Consider the following 20,586-nt stretch of genomic DNA (forward strand, 5'->3'; position numbering starts at 1 on the left):
CCAGTTGATACCAAACTCGTAAAACGTTCGTCACAGTTAAAATGCTGGTTAAAAAGCCATCATTTTGGAATGAATATCTTATTAGATATCAATTATTAGACCTTTATTAGATAATGAGGGATCCGGTTATTGAAAATAATTTTTCATACAAATAAAGTCCCATTTTCAGCTGCTTTTTTAAATGTGTTCAAACATGTTTCCACATCATTTCATACCAGTAGTGATGGTTCGAAATTCCATATCTTCAGTTCAGTTATTGATCTATCCAAAAATTGTCTTTTTGTACTCATCCATTAAGTAGTTTTCATCGAAGCAGTCTTAGTTGCAAGAATACAAGGATTATTTAATTCTACAAAAATATTTTTTCCACAAGGATATTTTAATTCTTTTGGAGTAATTATTCGGTCCTTACTTGATTTATAATCATCGTTTTCCCATTATTTTCAAATGATTTTGTTTCAAAAAGTCACTTAAAATAATGTTTATTCCAAAAATATCTTTATCATGGGCCTCTATCCTCACGATAATTTTTGGAATGAAAACTAGTTTCTCTTGGAAAAAAGGAAATTTAGCCATGTACAACAAACTGGATCACACCAAAAGATGCTATTTCTAAAAAAAAGAGCTCCTTCCAAATTATTTCAGAAAATTAGAAGAAAATCCGAAGATTCACTTGCAAACATTTCACATATTACGATATTCTGAAATTGATCTGAGTATGAGTAAGAGAAGATAATTTTTGGGTAGATCAGTAACTGAATTGAATTGCAAATAATAGTAAGGAATCACATTGAGTTTGCTAATAACACCAAGCTTCATGCATAAATTCAATCTGAATATCAATTTTGGAGGATACAATGAAGTCAACCTATGAGATGCATTGGGCATTATCTACGGACTACTAAACTGCACAAAATTTTTAATCTACGAACAGGAATTTATGGGGAAAAAGTTAAAATCAACTAATCATACATTTTCTACAACTTTCTTTTATTGAAAACTTTCTGGAATCAATTCACTATCGTCATTAAAGTTCTCTGGTTCTTCGACAATCATCAAATGAAACCATGCTGCATTCGATAAACAACCATCTTAAATGCCATAAATCTGAAACGATACACATTCAAGGAAGAATAATAATCTAAGGTAAGTAGAACTTTTCATCCAATTGTTGCGTTTGAGAAATGAAACTATATTTTATGTATTTACTCTTTTAGAAGATTAATATTTATCTGTCAAAAATGCAAGTACTTATTACTGAGTTTATTCAACTTTTAATTGACAAACATGACAAATTGTGAGCTATTTAAAATAAAAGCATGGAGCATTTTACCTATTTTTGGCAGGAATAATTTTAGAAAAGTCCTATTTTCCTTTACTGATATCGGAGTTTTATAATATTTTTTTTTCATAAGTTGCTTCACGACTGGGAATGATTTTGGTAATAAAAAATATTTTAGAAGTATTGTGATATTTCCTTTTTTTCGTGTACCAGTAGTTAACATGCAAGTCGATAATAAATACTACAATTTAAAAATAAATCTAAGATAAGGGCCCTCATAATTCCGGAATCTTTCGTAAGATTTGTATTCTGATTACTGAAAACTTTCCCTTTGAAAGACATTTTAAAATAAGAGAAACAGGGAAAAAAATGAATCCGTCGAAAATCAATAAACTACCAAATATTCATGTTTCCCATGATTTGAAGGCGTATTCCCTTGTGAATACGCTCTCGAATCTTCATCTAATAAGATGACCTCTTCTGTGTTATCTCTTAAATGCAAGAGAGAAGGGATAAACTAATTATACAGTAGATACGAACCTGATTAGGATGCCAGTGTGAATCTTATTTGTCTACATGCGTCATACATAACGTTGCTTGCAAGCGTTGCAGTACCGTTCATCTGTATCTTTATAACATGGTCGATTTTCGAATTCATATGAGTTTTCTGACTTCGTAAACAAACCCATAATCAAAGAGAAATGTTTTTAGTGTTTCTATTAAACGTGGGGAAAAATCTGAAATTTTAATCTTCTTAAACTTTTCATATAAAAACGACGAAAAATTGTGAAAGTACAATAAAGAAATTAGTTTAATGAAAGGAAGGATCTTTATTACTAATGCTAGCTCCAGCTTTTTAGATCTTTATTACTAATTGTTCCAGCTATCTACCGCATAGCTGGAACAATATTACTTGTTATGCATCTCAAAAACGATGTTAGAAGAACGATGTCAAGAGATTGACATCACTCCAGTTAATTATCTGTGTTTGCATCTGCGCCTCGCTTTGTTCATTACTCTATTTCGTTACATAAACTTCGAACAGCAACAATTACACGGCCGACCGAATAGCAACTGCATTGCGTAAGCCTTCCTAATGAACGGTGTAAAATCGCCATTCATTTTCATCACGAGCTTTTTTACTGATGTGGATTAGAAAGACTTCAGCGATTCCCCTCCGGTAACATAAAATGCAAAGATTGCTATCTATTAAGCAATCATTTATCTCTGCTAATAATAAAAGGTAATTTTTCTGTGTTAGCGATCCGAGACTTTTTGAAGTTTTAGTTATCATTTTTATTAATTAAAAATGAAGCGAAATTTTGACGACTCATTTCTACTTAACTTCCAAAGATATCGCAGCACAAAATTGATTTTTATACCGTTTTACAATTTAAACCAGCAGGAGTGGTCATCTCAAAACTTTTCAGTTATCCTTACAAGTGTTACAAAAAAATTTCTCGCCTAGAAAACGCCTTGTATGGCATTGACAAACAACATTTACGAAATATTAATCTTAGACAGTAACTCAATATGTTTATTCAATATAATGTATGATCCTCAGCGAGAAATTTTTTTGGTGACTAATCTCTAACATGCGGTTAATAGTATCCGAAAATCAATTTTGTATTGTCGACCCGTTTTACCCAATAAGATTGGAACAAAAATTTCAACAGAACTGCTATTGAAGTTACAAAATCACAAACCAAATATGATATATTTAAGCCATTGCATTTTTGAGCTATCGCATTTACATGCTTCTGACAGTACAGACCGACAGACGTTCAATCCCTTGTCTAATTCAGTTCAAAATCTGATCGGTCTAATTTAAAGACATTAAATCTGTTTACTGAATTCTATCTATCTGGCTCTCATCGTTTTGTAGTTAACTTATATTCGAACAGCCGGGCTTTCTCTGAATAGAATTTGCTCAAAATTTCACGGATGTATGAAAATTTGGTGTAAAGACCTATACCAAATTACATCCGTCCCAGCTCAAAGCGTTTTGGAGTTATTTTTCTCACAGGCATAAAGGCGCAGACATTTTCTGAAAATTCGTTTTTCGAACTCAGAAAGGTTCAAAATGTGGAGATACACGAAAATCTCGAATTCGAGTTTTGTTAGTGCAATGGAGGATGCAGAATTATACAAAGGTTATATTTTCTCATAAAAACCAATGAAAATATAGAAACAGTATTAATACCTGTCCTGACATTTTTTCTTCAAATTTTTTCTTCTAATCATACAGAAACCTATTTCAGAATTAATCTTTTTTTCTTTAGGATTTCATTTAAATATTTGACGCTTACTCTCTTTAACCCACATAATGCAGTCTATTTTTATCTATAAACCGAAAACGGATCCTGTTTTAAAATTTAAAACAAAGGCGAATTCATATCTTCCTAGAATTATTTTTAAGAACTGTTATCTTATCGCATTCATTATTTTACAGTTGTTCCAGAAAATAGTCTTGTTTGAATTTTTTATTAGATCACTTTTCTTTGTTGACAGATTGAGCTGAAATTCGCAAGACAGAAAAATGTTATTGGATCTAAAATCTGGCACTTCCTTCTGAAAAAAGTGGCGAAGTGTGCCATTCAATGTCTTTAACGCACGGCCGATTTGGGCGAATTTGGTTAGCCTACCGTGGAGAACAATGGACCGCACGCTACAATTTCGCTTTCGGTTTCAAAACATGACATGCTTTCTTGCAAGGACAGCTCCATACTGACATTCTTTATCCCATTGATTTAATTCTTTTCACCTTCAAAACAAAATACTTATGGATACTAATTTAATGTGTCTTTTCGAAGCTGTTAACTATTTTCGACCTATTTATGTCAAATAATCTAATAATAAGGAGTGATATAAAATAGTTTGTGTATCTCGTGTATCTAAACCAAGGAAGACTAAATGCATCATGCGAACTGCCACATCTGCAGTTAATTTAAAGTTTTCTCTCAAATTATTAAAAACCTACTTCCAAGAAATTATGGAAAATAAAGAATTTTTAAATGTTATAATAATAAATGTTCAAAAATACGATAAAATGAAAAATCAAATGTGACAAAAATTGAAGACATGAAAAACATATTATGGAATTTTGCTCATCAGAAGAGCGCACATCCATGCCTTTCAAAATACATGCTTATTCAACACCAATGGCCTGCCATCAAACATTAAGTATGAGCCTTTAGTTTATCAAATCTTATATTAATTATTTATAAAATCCCTTATAAAAGTTTTCTGCGTTTCATTTTTAACCCAGTAAATGAATGCATTTCCGATGTTAATTATTACTTATTACAAACTGGATCAAAGAAGAAAAAAATAAGAATGCTTTCTGCAACAGAAATACTTGTAAATCAATGCTTCGCATTTCTCAATATAAACACTGAAAAAAAAAACCCTCGCTTTTATCTTTTCATTTAGGGAGTTTTGAATTTCACTTGCCAACATATCCAATGAAAACAAATACTTTCCACAAAATCTTCACAATAGATTTTTTTTCAATTATTTATTAAAAATAAACACCCTAGTTTTGGTAAGTGAATTTTAGCAAATAACTACTGCACAGACTTATCTTTGAATAAGAAAAATATTATATGCATCATAATTACTAAAATTTGTCACCTGCATTATTTCCAATGACAATAACGTCAGCATTCTGTAACAGTTATTTCAAAATTCTTAATAAAGAGGAAATTATCACAATATTTCGATATTCAGTTTTATTAAGATGACAGTACTATAAATAGAATTGATGAGTTATTTGAAGAATTGAAAATTCTATCTTGATTTTTTTGCTTAGGTTTTCAATTAGTTTATTCGTCGATAAAATATTCATGTTTATATTCGTTAAATTAGATCAATGATTTTATTGAACGTTATTTTTTCATTAGAGGAAGGAAAGAATATATTCAAGAAATATTCAGTCTCTTTATATGTCTGTTAAAGTACAATTTTTAGAATAAAAATTCTATTTATTCTCCAATCATTAAAATAACATTTTTGCATTCGAAAACATGCTCAAAATTCCTTTTAGTTTTCCTCGATTCAGAACAATGCCATTTCCTTGCTCTTTGAAAGCAAATCACTTCTGTTCATAAAATAGAAATAATGCCCGAGAAGTGCCTTACTTTCAGTTTCGAGATTTATGCTAATGCTATATGAATTCAGGAAGTTCTAAAAGACTGCGAGGAAACTTTAAAAACTTATTGTGCATTAGAGCAATTCTGGTTCAAGAAAGAGACATCGCGAATGGTCATTGGATCACCAACATTGCCCATTAGGACGATATTCTGAAATGAAAGTGTAGCGAATATAATCAATCGCAATTGCTGTCCCAGAAAGTTCTAAAACTGTGAAGCAGCGGATGGTCAACTTCATGTCAGTACTGTCTGTACGATTTCCTTTATAACAATAAAGCAACCCTTGGTAATTTAGTTTCATTGGTACAAGCTGATACGAAACACTACTTCGAGGAAAAAACAAATTCCTCTAATTTAAATAATTGCTTACTGTGATCGACTTAAATAGAATACAAAATGCGATGAGATCTTGGACAGCGATTCGAAAAACTTTTATTTAAGAGGCTTTCAGGAAAAACTACGATTTATAATGATAGTGTGATTATTTCATAAGAAATTTTCATCACTGCCTAATCAATCACTACCATCAAATCCTACAGGACACACTTTCAAATTTATATTATTATTAATAATTATTTATTTGATATACAAATATGAGAAGCTATTTTGCATAAACGCAGCTCTTGAATTCTTACTTCTGATACTCATATAGATGAGGCTTAAAACTTCTTACCAAACATAAGAAGTTTTGAATCATATAATTGTTCTATTTGGAAGTGTAAATCAAAGGAGAGAGAGAAAGACATAGTTCTAGTGGAATCAAACCATTGTTTTATACGTAAGTTTCTGATATTTTGGAAAAAAATGCTATAAGATGTCGATAGTTATTAATCTTTGTTAGTTAAGACGTTTCAAAATTTAGCACACACATAATTATTGGAGATGAAAAAAAAATCATCTATGAAAAAAAGGAATCTATGAAAATCTATGAAAAAAAATCATCATGGGAATATAGGACTGGAAGTGATTTTCGTACGAGCTAGAAAATAAATGAAGGTTCAGAAAGATGCAGCTAATGGAAATTCTTTAATTTACATTTGGACAGCACACGGTCGTGGTACGTTTCACAAGAACTATTTAAAGTTTACAGATTGCGTAATTCATAGTTGTATATGGATTAACATAACTGTTCTACAATCTTTACAACTACAACAGTTTTTAGTTAACACAACTATGAATGACATCGATGAAAATTATTACTCTAAACTTGGTTTCGACATCTAAGCATTCGTAAAATATTGCATGCTCTTCATAAGCGTCCAGAAATTCGCAGTGAAATTCATTGGAGCGGAAATTCAACTATAACGCTGCTGGACATTATCCCTACAGCTCATGCGCCGAAGTCTGTTTTAAATGTAGGTATCTACGGCTGCAATTCTTTGATATTTTGGCTTGGTGTTTTATATTTCTAACAATTTGCCCACTTAATTTTGAGTCCCCTTTTAGAGTTTATCATTCAATTATGTGCATAGTAAAACTATCCAAGATTAATTTATTTTTTGAAAAATGAAAGATATTTTAAAAATAGGCGAACCACACGTAGAATTATTTCGTAATAAGTGCAGAATCATAAAATCAACCATGCTATCTTGACGGTAAAATACATTAAAATAATTTTTTTTTTTGAAAAATGCGCTGCCTCTATATATTTCTGACAAATTCGATTGAGACAGTTTCTCAATTTGTTTTATAAATTTAAGTATGTTCATGGCTACAGTAATTTTAAGAGTTAGCTTAGAGATAACGGTAAAAGAGATAACGAATTCATCTTAATCCTTTAAAAAGATATATTTTTAGTAATTATATGTTAAAATATGATATATGATATGTTAATATATGTTTTATAATTATATGTTAAAATATGATTAGAACGAATTTCAATTAAAAAATGATTCAATACATTTATTATATAAAATTAATTTAGTTAATTAATAATTGATAAATCAAGACATCTCGTTATGGTGTGAAACATGAAATGCAGATGTTTTTGTTTCATCAAAAACTGTTGCTGAAATTTATGCCAAATTTATAATGGATGATTTTGGTTGTAAGTATATTTTTCACGATTATAAAAAGGATTTTAAAAAATTAAATGAGTGGTTCAGTTTATTAGTATGCAATGCGAAATCATAGAAGATAAAGAATTTGACAGATTTAAAATACCATCTCAGCCATGGTATTCATTTCAGCCTCGAGAATTTTCCAAAACTGATTTAAAAAGAGTAACTTTATAATTAAATAGCTTTACGAGTATTTAATCTCTATGTATTATACATGTATAACTCTATCATATCTAATTCGAATCCCCTTAAATCCCAATTACCATACGGGTATTATTTCATCTTCAAAATTTTGACAGTTTCCTTTTTATAGCCGTGAAAGAAAAGAAATTAATGCTATATTGTTTATTATGATTTTCACAAGAAATCCTATTCAAATACTTTAATGACAGTTTGTCAATCATTCATTCAAGAAAAATCATTCAATTCATTGAAACACAAAGTGTTCTTATATAACGCTAAGAAAATAAATTAAATGGAATATTATATCCAGAAGATATCTAGTTCTTTTCTAATCCCATTAAATCATAACCCAACCATCAGCTGTCGAACATGCATCGTCCCTATCGAAACCGTAATTAATTATCTTACGATCCTTCCCCTTTAAGCCACCCTAATTTTTGGAGAGTCTTTTTGTTTGAAGTCTTTCATCACAACCCAAAATTAGTCAAACCATTTATACTTCCTTCTAAATTAGCTTCTATAGACAAATTTCTCCAGTTTTAGCAATTAAGGTCCCCTTTTAACATTCAAGTGAGTATTCCAGTCAAGCAGGCAAAGTGAATCACTTACCACACGAGTTTTCTCTGATGCGTCCACATAGAGCGAGTTGTGGAAACCTGTGAATGAAATAAAAATTACAGCCATCATTTTATTTAAAATATGAATAACTTATTTAAAGAAAGTTAAAGTTGAATAGTTTTTAAATTAAAAGAATAGACTCAGAGGCCCTTATCGCGATAGTTTGAAATATTTATGTTTGCTGTTTGAAAATTGCCATTTAAAGCAAAGGTTGTATGATTAATACTAATTTGCCGCATAGGCAGAGATAAATCAGACATCGGGGATCAGTCATCCCATTACATATTATGAGTAACCCAAATGAAGAGGAAACTGAAATAGCTGATTTCAATTTCATCTTCATTCCTCTATTGAAACATTAACCGATTCATTAGATTCGGAGATGTTATGTATTAGATCATCTAACATGTTGTATTTGCTCATGCTAATTTCATCCAAACGCAATTTTATAAAAGCAAACATTCTTTTTGTTCTGCGGAATTTCAACTCAAATCAGAAGAATACTGATTTTCCTGAATGAGACTTGACCTAGTTTAATCAAACCATTAACAATTATACTTTCCTTTTCTGTTCATATAAGCCAAGAGCTTTTAAATTAAAGAACCTCTAAATTTTAATTCAATACGTGTGTTTGTTATTTAGTTTCACCACGTGTTTTTCAAATGATAGCGAAGCGAATAATTTTATATAAATGAATTGCATGTCGTAAGAAACGAAGATTTCGAATTTGTTCTTTACTGAAAATCGTTTCAAACATAATTCAAATTCGACTAAATATTATTCGATACAACATACATTTGAAAAATGAGCTCCTAATAGAATCGTTGCGTACCATTTTATTGATGGTCACATGCAACAAATTTTGATTAAATACTTCTTGTCACGGTCTAATTAGGAATTAGAAAAACATGTTAATTAAACAGACTGCATAAATCAATATAAGCTCAAAACTAATTTTTAAACCTTTAAGAAATCAAAATAAATTCAAAAAACGATTAAGGCTGCATATACTAATCAGAAAAATTATACATGGATAGGTTTCTTGTTTGCTTGCTGTTTTGGTTTGTGTGGTTTAAAAATACTAAATAAAAAGAAAGTAAAAAAAAAAACTTTAACTTTATGCAATCTTATATCTTTCAATAAATCCATTAATTTTCCATTAATAATCTATCCATTTTTGATTAAAAAAATTCCTTAGCTTGCGAAAATTGAATCTTTTGATCAGATTAAATATTTTGGATATTTTGATGAAACTGGTAAATTTTTCTATGTTCTAAAATTTTCTAAAAAAATATTCTTGCATCCTTGTATTTTCTTAAAGTCATCACTTCTTGAAATTATTTTTTGCTTTTGTTTTTTATATCAATACAAAAAAAACATTGTGTTTTTTGTTTTGTTTTCCAGTAACGTAACAAGATAAACATTAAAGTAATCTAAGAAAAACGTACAATTTGAAAGCATCAAAATCACTAATTAATAATTTAATATTGCTTATCATTTTGCTTCAAAAGAAATAAACTATGCTTTTACATGAATATTTAGAGAAATAATTTGGGGTATATTTTATGTAACTGGAAAAATAAAAACTAGTGTTTTCTGAAGAAAGTCCAAATATATTTTTTTATAATTTATTGTTTATTTTACAAACGTTAGGAGCTTGTTTTTGAACTTGTTCATTGATCCAAATTCATCTTCTTACGGTATTTATTATTGATCGTTTATTCTCTATTAAACTTTAAACGTATTAACGAAAGTATAAGAAACTTTTTCTCAGAGAGTTTTTTTTTTTTTTTTTTTTGATGTAGCATTTTAAAAGCAGCGTAAGTTTAATAATATCAGTATATATTATTTTTAGCCTCAAAAATGTTGATTTATTATTTTTCCGGGAAAGTTATTTTTTATTTTATTATTTTCTCCAAATGATGGATGTAAGAAGAAATACAGAGTCCATTATTTTAGCAAGCGATCAAAAGATATCATAAACTGTTTTTCGAATTTATAAGAATGTAACTGCCTTTAAAAAGGCAATATAAAATGATTAAAGAAATAATTGTCTGCAAAAACTTTACCATTTTTATCAACTGGCTTGTTTTCAGATGAATACATTATTTAAAAGTTACGGTAATGGTGCCTTGTAAAAGATAGATCTCACAATTGTATATTTAGCATGTTATGATATTATTAGGAAAATATCCGAATTCTTTGCACAAATGTATTATGCAAAAATCACTAGAAGAAAAGATTAGCCTTAGTCAAAAAGAGCTGAATATGATACTAAATGAAAGCAATGCCAACGGCGAAGTTTTTATTTGTGTGTGTGTGTTCCCAACGATTTTTGATTTATAAAGTTTTATTCTACACAATCATTATTATTGGTTTTAAAATCTAAATTCTGATCAAGACAGGAAATCAGCAATTGTTTTCCATGAATTTATTCATTTTTATTCACAACGCAATTTCTTAAATGGAGGAAGCATTTCAACTACTAAAAGGCCGCGGTTCTACCCGAAGAACTGTCGTGTAAGCGGGTCTTATACACGCTACATCCTTCGAAGTGAAATATCCTTCTGCTGGTATGGTGGGAAGCATGGACAGGAGACCATCTCAGGTGTAGTCCTTCTCATCTGACCGCAGTTCAAGAATATGAGGTACTTCCCAAAATAGCCCTAGCGTTGCTTTAAAAATGGGAAGTAAACATAAGTACAAAATACTAAAATGTATAGTCAGCTCATATATAGGCAGGTTATAAGATTGTTTCTGCAATGGCTGAGATAGTTAGAAGGCGAGTGATGCAATCGACCTATTTTTCAAAGGGTACAGAGTTCGATCTTCTGATGCGTGGAAATTTGATCGCTCTAGGATGCATTTGTTTGACTAAATTTGTAGTGTAGTTTACGTTTTAATGGTGTATAATGAAATAATTAAGGTAAAGTACTTACCCAAGCAGATGGTGCTAAATACGACTAGTCTTAACATCTTCTTCTTTTTCACTCGTTCTACTTCTGAATGTATATCATCACCTTCCCCTGATGCAACTGGTATTCATTACTAACTGCAAAGAGATGAATAAAAATTTTAGAACAGTTTTTTGAAATACTCTATTATCGTACTAAATAGAATACATTTTAATATTTTTTTTATTTTTTTAACTTTATAAGATTCTCTGGTTTTTACAATAATGAATTATAACTATTTTTTATCAATATCAATATCAGGTTCCGCCGTTCGTACAGAATTAAACTTTAATCAAATTAATAAATTAATTTATTACGTTCTGAAAATATTAAATAATACGCTGTCAACCAGAATACAGACATATAGAAAATTATAAAAATAATAATAAAAAAAAGTCGCTAAGAAACATGTGCTGTATGACCATTCTGAATAACTATATCAATATAAATCATAAAGAATTCCTATAATGATCATATTTGGACTTTCTAAATTGAAGATAATAAAATGAGCATAATGTACGTTACACTTATAGTTCATTACATAGGATAAGATGAATGCCGTTTCAAAATGAATATGATATTCATTTAATAATTTGTTAAAGCTTTGTTAAAGTTTATTTTATAAAAGGTTAATGGTCTCTAAGAAATACAAACCTCTATTAAAAATTCAAGGAACATCTAACTTGATGCATGGTTTTCATGTATTGAAAAGTAATGATTTTACTGAATTTTAAATCTGAAACGCTTAACATAAATCTTAAAACATTCATTGTAGCGTAAAAACGTTCAGATCTAAATATTAAATTCCAAATCTTCTTAAATTATAAAAGTTTTATAGTCAATTGTAAAAGAAAAAGTTAATAAGAAAACAGAATGACCATTCGTAAGGTCGTACGTATAGAAAAAAACTAGTTTTTATTGAAAATATTTCCATACCATTCATAAGTGGATTATTTGTTATTCATCAGTGGCAATAATTAATTTTATAACTACAAACCACTAAAAATTTTCACGAGGTGTAAAAAGATCATTTACTATTATATGATTTATGTAACGTTTTCTTTTCTTTCTTTGCAAACAAGTATTTTTCTGAAGCAGTAAATGATTTTGAATTAAAGCTGAAAATGAAAATGTGGCAATCTGCGTACAAACATAATTTTTGAAAGAAAAAAATGGCAATTACCTACTCAATTTTCCATTCCTTGATTTATTAGAGATCATATGAATTAATTTTGGAGTCGCGAAGACTTTCATAGAGTCATACATTTTCAGTTCTTTCAAAATTTGTAAGTAATAATTTAAAAAACTTTTTATAGAAGGTAAAAAAGATGTGAATAAGATTTATTCTATAGCTATTTTAATAGTATTCATGATTTAATGGATTCAGTGATGACATTATGACCAATTCTAAAATACATCTCCACAAATATAATTATATGGCCTAACATTAAAAAAATCAATTACTGCAATTTTCCTAGATTTAATAATTATACTAAAAGTCAGACACAGAATTAGCAGTGCTTTTATACTGCATATCTGCACCATAATAAATTATTTTAGATTCAGTTTGCTTTTATAATATGGAAATTCATAAATTAAAATTAAATCTCCAGTTACAGAATTCTGTCCAGTAAATATTCCATTCTCGACCCTATGGTTACGGCAAATTTTTTTAATTAAACGTCAAACCTTTAACTTTTTTTCAAGTGGAACTTCGAAATCTTTTTACTCAATAAAGAAATTCGAGTATGGGAAGAATTAAGGAAATCATGGCATGCTTAATGAAAAATAATTTTTAAGTCGAAAAATTCATTTGGTTACTAGGATGATACAAAACCTAGAGTCCAAATCCCAGTGCACAAAAGTGAAATTTCTAATATTAATTAGCTAACAACATTTAAAGTGTACTGCAAATAATAATTTTTATTTCTTAAAGCACTCTGTCAAAGTGCATGAGATTATCTACTGCAATTTTCATTAATAAATCAATGACAATCATGGTATGAGATATTCTTAATAAAATAAAGTCCGTCTAGACGGATATGTCTTCTAGAATATATGCATACAGGGTGATTCGTATAGAATGGGACAAAAAGAACAGCAAAGTACTAGTTATACAATTGATTTATTTATCTGAAAGAAATTTATTTTGAAACTACAATTATACGAGTTTTAAGAAGAATAGTTCGCCGCCGTCATTATTAAAATGGCATCATCCACGAAGGAAAAAGCATTCTGTGTTTTGGAATATGCCAAAACATCTTCGCTTATTGTCCTACAAATAGACATTCGCGCGATATTTAACAAAGAACTAGTGCATCATTACAATATCGGACAATGGATGAAGCTGTTTCAGAACACGGGATTCTTATGTAAGAAAACCATCCCAGGCTGAACACCAGCCGAAACCGAAGTGGATGAAAAAAATTCATGAAGACGTTTCACCCAGAAGTCTCGGGAAAAGTTAGGCAGTCGTGAGAGTGCAAAATTGCGTCTTAAACGATGGTGTAGATGTAGTGTGTGTTATGGAGACGCGGTGTGTTTTAACTGATGGATGAACTCATTAACTATGGATATTCTATGATGAGTGTAGCAGGAACAGGAAAACCGCACAATTAATTGCTCTGCCAACGGAGGAAACACACATAGAGCAGCTATAGAAATTTGGATAATTGTAATTTCGTAATAAATTTATTGCAGCGTTCATAAGAATGCTTTATTTTTATCCGGTTCAATATAGATCACGGTGTATATTGATGGACATCCATATTGAAAGTATCGTTCTTTTCCACATTTAAATAACATCCAAACATGACTTTCCAACATCTCAAATGACGACATCACGCATGCAAAATTAGAAAACCAGTATTGTAAAATATAATAAAACAGAAATTGGAATAACGTTCGTTTTCTTCAAACAAAAGAAAAACAATCTTTCTCAGAGTCGGCCATCTGTGCGATATAATCATTTCAGTGTCATTATCAGGAGGAAAACACAGCTGGATTCTCACCTCGCTTTTAATTTTGGTTTCAGATTAAAGACAATCCCCAGAAGGCATTCTCAACGCGCAGCTGCTGCGAGAGTTATTCTAACTAATTAATGTTACTTTCACAGGTAAAACAAAGCCAAGAGAAACGCGTCAAATAAACGCCTGAATGTAGGTCATTTATCTCTACAATTAATGCGTCTGCTTATAACCTAAATTTAGAGCAAAATAATTTTTTTTTTCTGACGCGGGAATCAGTGTGAAAAGTGCGCAAACAAACAGTATTCCGTGACCTTGCATTCTATTTTTTAAACCTTTCTTCTAGAATCTAGATTGACGTTGATGAATGTCAAGTTTTCGACGGGTAATTGTCGCTGAGCGGTGGAATGATGACCCAGAAGCATTGTCGTATTCTAAAACATAGATTTAAATCTGTATTTCTGTTGTATGTATGAAACATGCATATTTTTAATGTATAATTACTACAGGAATTATCTCCCTAAAGTATCCTCGCATATTTTCTAATAAAAGTGTTACCCCCCCCCCCTTCTCAGGTAAAAATTTGCAGATCATGGGCAAAGCAGAGAAAGCTGTGCATGTTATGCAGTCATTACGAAATATTAAGTTTTGGTGTGAATACTTTTACTGGATCTATCCTCGGCGAGGGTTTTTTAAAGATTAATTCCTGGCATGCGGTTAACAATATCCAAAATGCATTTTTTCCAACCAATTGAAACCGACATTTCACAGAGATTTACAATTGGAGTCAAAGAATTAAACACTAAATTTGATAATATTTTAGTCATTGTGATTTCGAGTTACCACGTTTAAATCCTTCTGAAAGTGCAGAACGACAGCCGTTCAGTCTTTTGTTGGATTTGGCTCGACATTTTAAAAATGTCTACATTATCGACTTTAAATCTGTGTACAGAATTTTGTCCATATATAGCTCTCTTCATTTTATAGCTATCGTTGATGATGATGTCGTGTCCGCATTACCACGGAAAGGGGGTGCAGTAGCATCTGAGGGTAAAGACCCCTAAATACCCGAGGGCAGAAGTCTGACATCTAGCTCATATGAAGATGAAACTCACACATTCGCTTGCACAACCCCTTTCTACATGGGGGCACATTCACACACCTCACAGATAGAACACAGATGAAGAACAACCAGGCCCGAACCGGGATTCGAACCCGGGACGCCCAGATCATGGGGAAGATGCGCTACCTCTATGCAAGGACGCTGGCTATAGTTATCGTATTAACTCCTATTTGAATAGCTGGACTGATGTACTTCCTATGAATGGAGTTTGCTGAAAATTTGATAGAAATGAACAAATTCGGTGTTAAGGCCACACATCAAATGTTATCTGTATAACTTTGAAATGTTTTGCTGCAGAAATGCAGACAGGCAGATATAATGCCGAAAATGCGTTTTCGAACTCAAGGAGATCTGAAATGTGGAGATTCATCAAAAAATCTTTGGATTGTTTTTGACGATTTCAGTACTGTCTTTATAATTCGTTTACGCGAATGTAATGATAAAAAAAATATAAATTTCGAAATCCATTAACTGTGTTTTAAGATACAATAATACATCTAACGGAATAGCGAAGGTTAATAAGAAATAATAAGTCTTATTTATCTGTCTTCCTTATTTTTTTAAAAATTGAAAGAAAAAAACATTTTTAAAAACACAACACAAAAATGTTATGAATACTATAAAATCTGAAAATGTTTTGGCCATAAAAAAGTATTTCCATTAAAAGTAATTGAAAAACAATTTATACATATATTATTTCATATATGTGTTATATTTGTCTGAAATACGAAACTCCTCGAAAAGAGTTTCGAAAATTTTCATTGAAACTGAATGAATAAAATTGAACGACATTAGAAAAGTAAGAGTGTAAAATTATATGCATAATGTAGTGATTAAGTGTAGTGATGCCTATATTGAAAATTTTAATTTTATTACACTCAAAACAATTTTATTTTCACGAAGTGCTTCCGGCTTTCTGTATAAAGTTTTCATCCACTGAAAGCTGATATGCCTGTAGCTATTGAATAAATTTCAACGATTTTGTTTGATTGATAGCAAAAAGAAATGATGGCTACTTCTGAAACATTTCAAACTATTTCTTTTGAAACTGTAACCAGAAAAGAATGATTATATTTATTGAAGAATTATAAATTTTTTATATCTCCTACTTTTATGAATTTTTAAAAGTAATAACATTATGTTTGTTTCTGTCGTAAATTTCAAAAATTGTGATTTTTTCTAGGTAAAAAAGAAAAAAAGAGAGAGAGAGAGAGAGAGAGAGAGAGCTAAAATTTGTCGGACAAGCACTTTATAGCAATAATTTATGTCCCTTACCAAAGACGTTTTTTTATTTTGTGTTTGTTTTTTCTCTCCACTCTATGTCAGAACATTTAAACGAATTTTAACCACTTGTGGTGGTAATAAATTCCCAGGTGCCCGTGTCAAAACAGTCCGCTGTAACTCGCAACGAGGCCACACAAAGTGACCGTACCTAATAGAAATCGTAAAAAGATTTATATTTTCTAAATGAATAAATTTTAGACTTAAGACTGTGCTTTTATAAATAAAACTGTGTTCCGACCAACAATCTCAGATCGACGGGTAGCGTGTATCATTTTTACTTCTGTCACATTTGCCTGCTGAAGTATGTAGCACGTCGTTGGTGGTTCTGTAAAAAAAATATTTCGATGTGTGTAGTCGTCATTCCACCGCAAATAGTTAACCCATCATAAAAATAATAATAAAACTTCAACAATTGTTGAAAAATTCTATTAGATTATGCTTTAATCATCATGCTATTTTACCTTCTAATTTCATCTTAATCATTGTTAACTCTATCATGAAAACTTACGAGTAACTGAATGATTTTAATTTTTTCATTGTACGGAATAGCAATGTGCTGAAGAATAACTGATCTGAAAGGCAACATGAGCAAATTTATTTTATATCATAAGGGGTCAAGAATGCTTTTATTAGTAAAATTAAAACTTCAAAATGAATTCTTTTAAATACATTAGTTTTTGCTTGCAGTGGGAGAAAATCGAGTTTTCGTTGAATAAAAGTATTTCTTCCCATTGATGGTTTTTGATGGTTGTAATAAAAAGTTAGTTTAGTTCGTTAATTTTTCTTTTTGCTGAAACCTAACACCAAATTTCATCAATCCAGTTCTTTGTATTTGTAGTTAATGTACTCGCGAACACAAGGAGAAACAAACAAGCATACATAATTATAAAAAAGTTATTTGTTGATAAGAAAATTGATTATGTCGAAAGTCTTTAAAATCTAAAGGTAAATTTATTTTCGCGGTAACAGTAAATTCACCCTTTGCTCTCTCCTTTCATCAACCCTCAAGAAACATGCTCTTTCGGGATTACTACGTCATCCCAGTTGGCCCTATAGTTATGCATTTTTGCTAGTAATAAGTAATTATAAATACATTTATTACTAAAAGTAAATTTAAATTATTTCAAATTGCATGAACCGTTAACATTCATTTTTCATCTACTACTAAAAGATAAATCATGAATTTCTAAAATTTTAATTTTCTTTTAGCAGATCTATATGCGCTATAAGAGCATAGCGTGGAAGCCTTTTGCTTCGCAAGGACAAAAACTCTTTACATTTCTAGTTCGTTCATTCCACCTTAAAAATCGTCAATATTTCCGTCTTATGAATGATTCTTCAATATTTTTATTTAGCCTAACTTTTCGTTTCCTAACATTTCGCCTCATAACCTAAACTGCTTTTTTTTTGTATTACCCAACGACACAGAAAAAAAAGTTTATTCAGATTTTCCGCCAAGGTAAAATGTAAATAACCCAAATGACGAGTTGTTGTTACATAATGATGAAAAAATTTGGCCTGATTTCACGTTCTTATAAATGGTTTATATATAGATTTTGCTCTTAGAAAAACTGTTTAAAATTGATTTCTTTAAATCGGAATATTCCCGGATAAAAAGCTGACAGTTTTAAGTTAGGTTTGATTTTAGTAAAATAAATACATAAGCAATAAATGAAAGAATTGTATAACTCAAAATGTTATCATTAAAAAATATTTTTAAGTTTAAAAGTTAAAAATCGAGTCACATTTATTGATTTAATTCTATTTTAAAAGACGCCGTGACTCACAAATTTCATTTAAGTTATAATTTTTTTTGCTCTGAACCATTTACAATAATCAATCAACAAAGAAATACAACGTACAGAGATTTCCTCATGAGCAGTGACATTTTCTGTTATTGACTATTACTCTGATAATGAAGTTCAGCCTCTAATTCCTTTTACTTTCCTGTAGTCTCAATTTCACCTTCTGAGAGACACTCTTTCAGGACTTTAACCTCACCCTAAAATGCTTTAATTAGAATCAACAAACTAAGACTTGATGAGAGTCACAGAGAAGGATTCGCAAGAGGAAAAGTAAGTAGAAATAAATATTTAGTTTTAGCGCGAAGTAGAAAAAGAAACAGAAAGCGCAAATAGTCGATTCGCGGCGTTAATATACAAATATCACTTTTAAATGGATCAGAAGAAAACTAACCCATTTTACTCCCATTATGCGAAACCATTCTAAAGTTCAAATCGCTGTTTATCCAAGATGGCGCTCAGTATCGCGTAACCTCGATCCAGACCACCTACGCGTACATTTCATTGAACAGCATCCTCCCAAAAAAGAATCATTGAGAACGAATAACATGAACATTTCCTCTACAACCGATCCTTTCATTAATTTGATTGTAGGTACGGGAAACAGTGGATTAATGAAAGAAGGTGAACTGAGAAGCGACTTAAATTTTTTTTCTCACTCAATACCGTTCCATGTTCATTTTGTTCAAAATACGAAATGATCCGCTTCAGAGAGAAATGAATCGAATGAATGCATTTGGTCAGAATTCATTTCTTTCATCTATTTTGTGAGGATAGATATTGAAAAAGTATTTTTAATATGACGCACGCTATTTCAAATAACTTAGAACATTACGAAGTATCATCATGTTACAGAAAATAAATGATAGTATTATTGTTATTAATTATCTTACTTTATTAATTATCAAGGCTCATAAGTAGTAAATACAAATGAATTTTATCATGACTTTCACGCATATAATGGCCATTCTATAAGCCGGCACTTTGTTAAACAAGCTTCTTTTGTTAGATGGACATTTCTGAATAGTTGAATGGGAAGAAAAGGAAAAAAAATTCTTTGTGGATGCCTAAGGCGTCTCCGCTATGCAAACAGTAAGCTGCTACTGATTTCTTGAATTGTGTTTTATAATAATTGTTTTAATGTACCCGTCTTTGGATTTTAGTGATATTTATTTCTCAGCTGATTCACTGAGATACTTAGTTACGAAAAACTAGTTGAATCTTTCACACGTAACTGAAATAGACATATCAGCAATGCATAATAAATTTTAATACGCATGTAATGCATACTATTTTAAAAAATCTTATATAGTTTTATTTATTTTGTTAAGCTTTTCCTAATTTTTAGCCATTTCACCTAAAATTTGAGCCTTAATTTTAAACGGGAATTAGAAAAACTTCAAGTAATTTAATAACATTCTTAAAGAAACTAAGAATGTCCATAAAAAGATAGAATGATAGAAAGAATAATCATCAAGCGCTAAACTGCACAGCAGAGTATAGTTCATTGTTTACACGATAGGAATTATGTAATGAAATTTTTTTGTTTTAGAGAAAAATTCCGCTTGCGATTTAAAAAAAAAAAAACTTCAAACAAATTGAAGATGAAGAAGGCTGACATCATTTAAAAATGAACAACGTTTAAGCATTTTTCATCATTACTTACTTCAGAAGCTAAAGCTTAACTAAAATAGAATCTTATTAAAATGCGAAAAATTTATTAACTAATTTAAACAGAAACCTAATTAAATTGGGCAGATAAATCGTGTTGTCAAATCTTCATTATTAACAATGCTGGGGAAATCAAGGATGAAATGATTGTTGCAGTATGAATAATTACTAGAGTTACGGCATAAATTTTCCAAACGATAACTTACCGAAAGTGACAATCCACGAAATTTCAGCTGCGACCCTACAAAATGGAAATTGATTGATTGATTTCATGATCGAAACTCCATTTTCTGCCATTATCCAAACGGTGGTCGCTTGGAGAGCATCTAAACGATTTGTAAATTTTTATGAAATTCAGCGCCTAGACCATACCTTAATCTCAACCAACAGCTGTTACTAACAAAAGGTTAAAAAGTGTTAACTGTAACATACAGGCAAGTATTGAGCAGAGGAATTAAAACTTTCTATTTTATTATACGAAATAAATTTAAA

At 30.3% G+C, this 20,586-nt stretch overlaps 1 protein-coding gene across 1 annotated transcript in view; it reads right to left on the reverse strand.

Annotated features, from left to right (window-relative positions):
- LOC129981506 (proteoglycan 4-like) overlaps positions 1-20,586 on the reverse strand; it is a 51,414-nt gene that overhangs the window by 22,219 nt on the left and 8,609 nt on the right. Inside the window, exons 2-3 of the mRNA XM_056092366.1 lie at positions 11,234-11,346; positions 8,286-8,332 (exon numbers count right to left, since the gene is read on the reverse strand). Of these exons, the coding sequence (XP_055948341.1) occupies positions 8,286-8,332; positions 11,234-11,270 (84 nt within the window). The 5' untranslated portion in view covers positions 11,271-11,346. The remainder of the gene's footprint in view (positions 1-8,285; positions 8,333-11,233; positions 11,347-20,586) is intronic.

Source organism: Argiope bruennichi, chromosome 1 (genome assembly GCF_947563725.1).
Source record: "Argiope bruennichi chromosome 1, qqArgBrue1.1, whole genome shotgun sequence".
Classification (NCBI taxonomy): domain Eukaryota; kingdom Metazoa; phylum Arthropoda; class Arachnida; order Araneae; family Araneidae; genus Argiope; species Argiope bruennichi.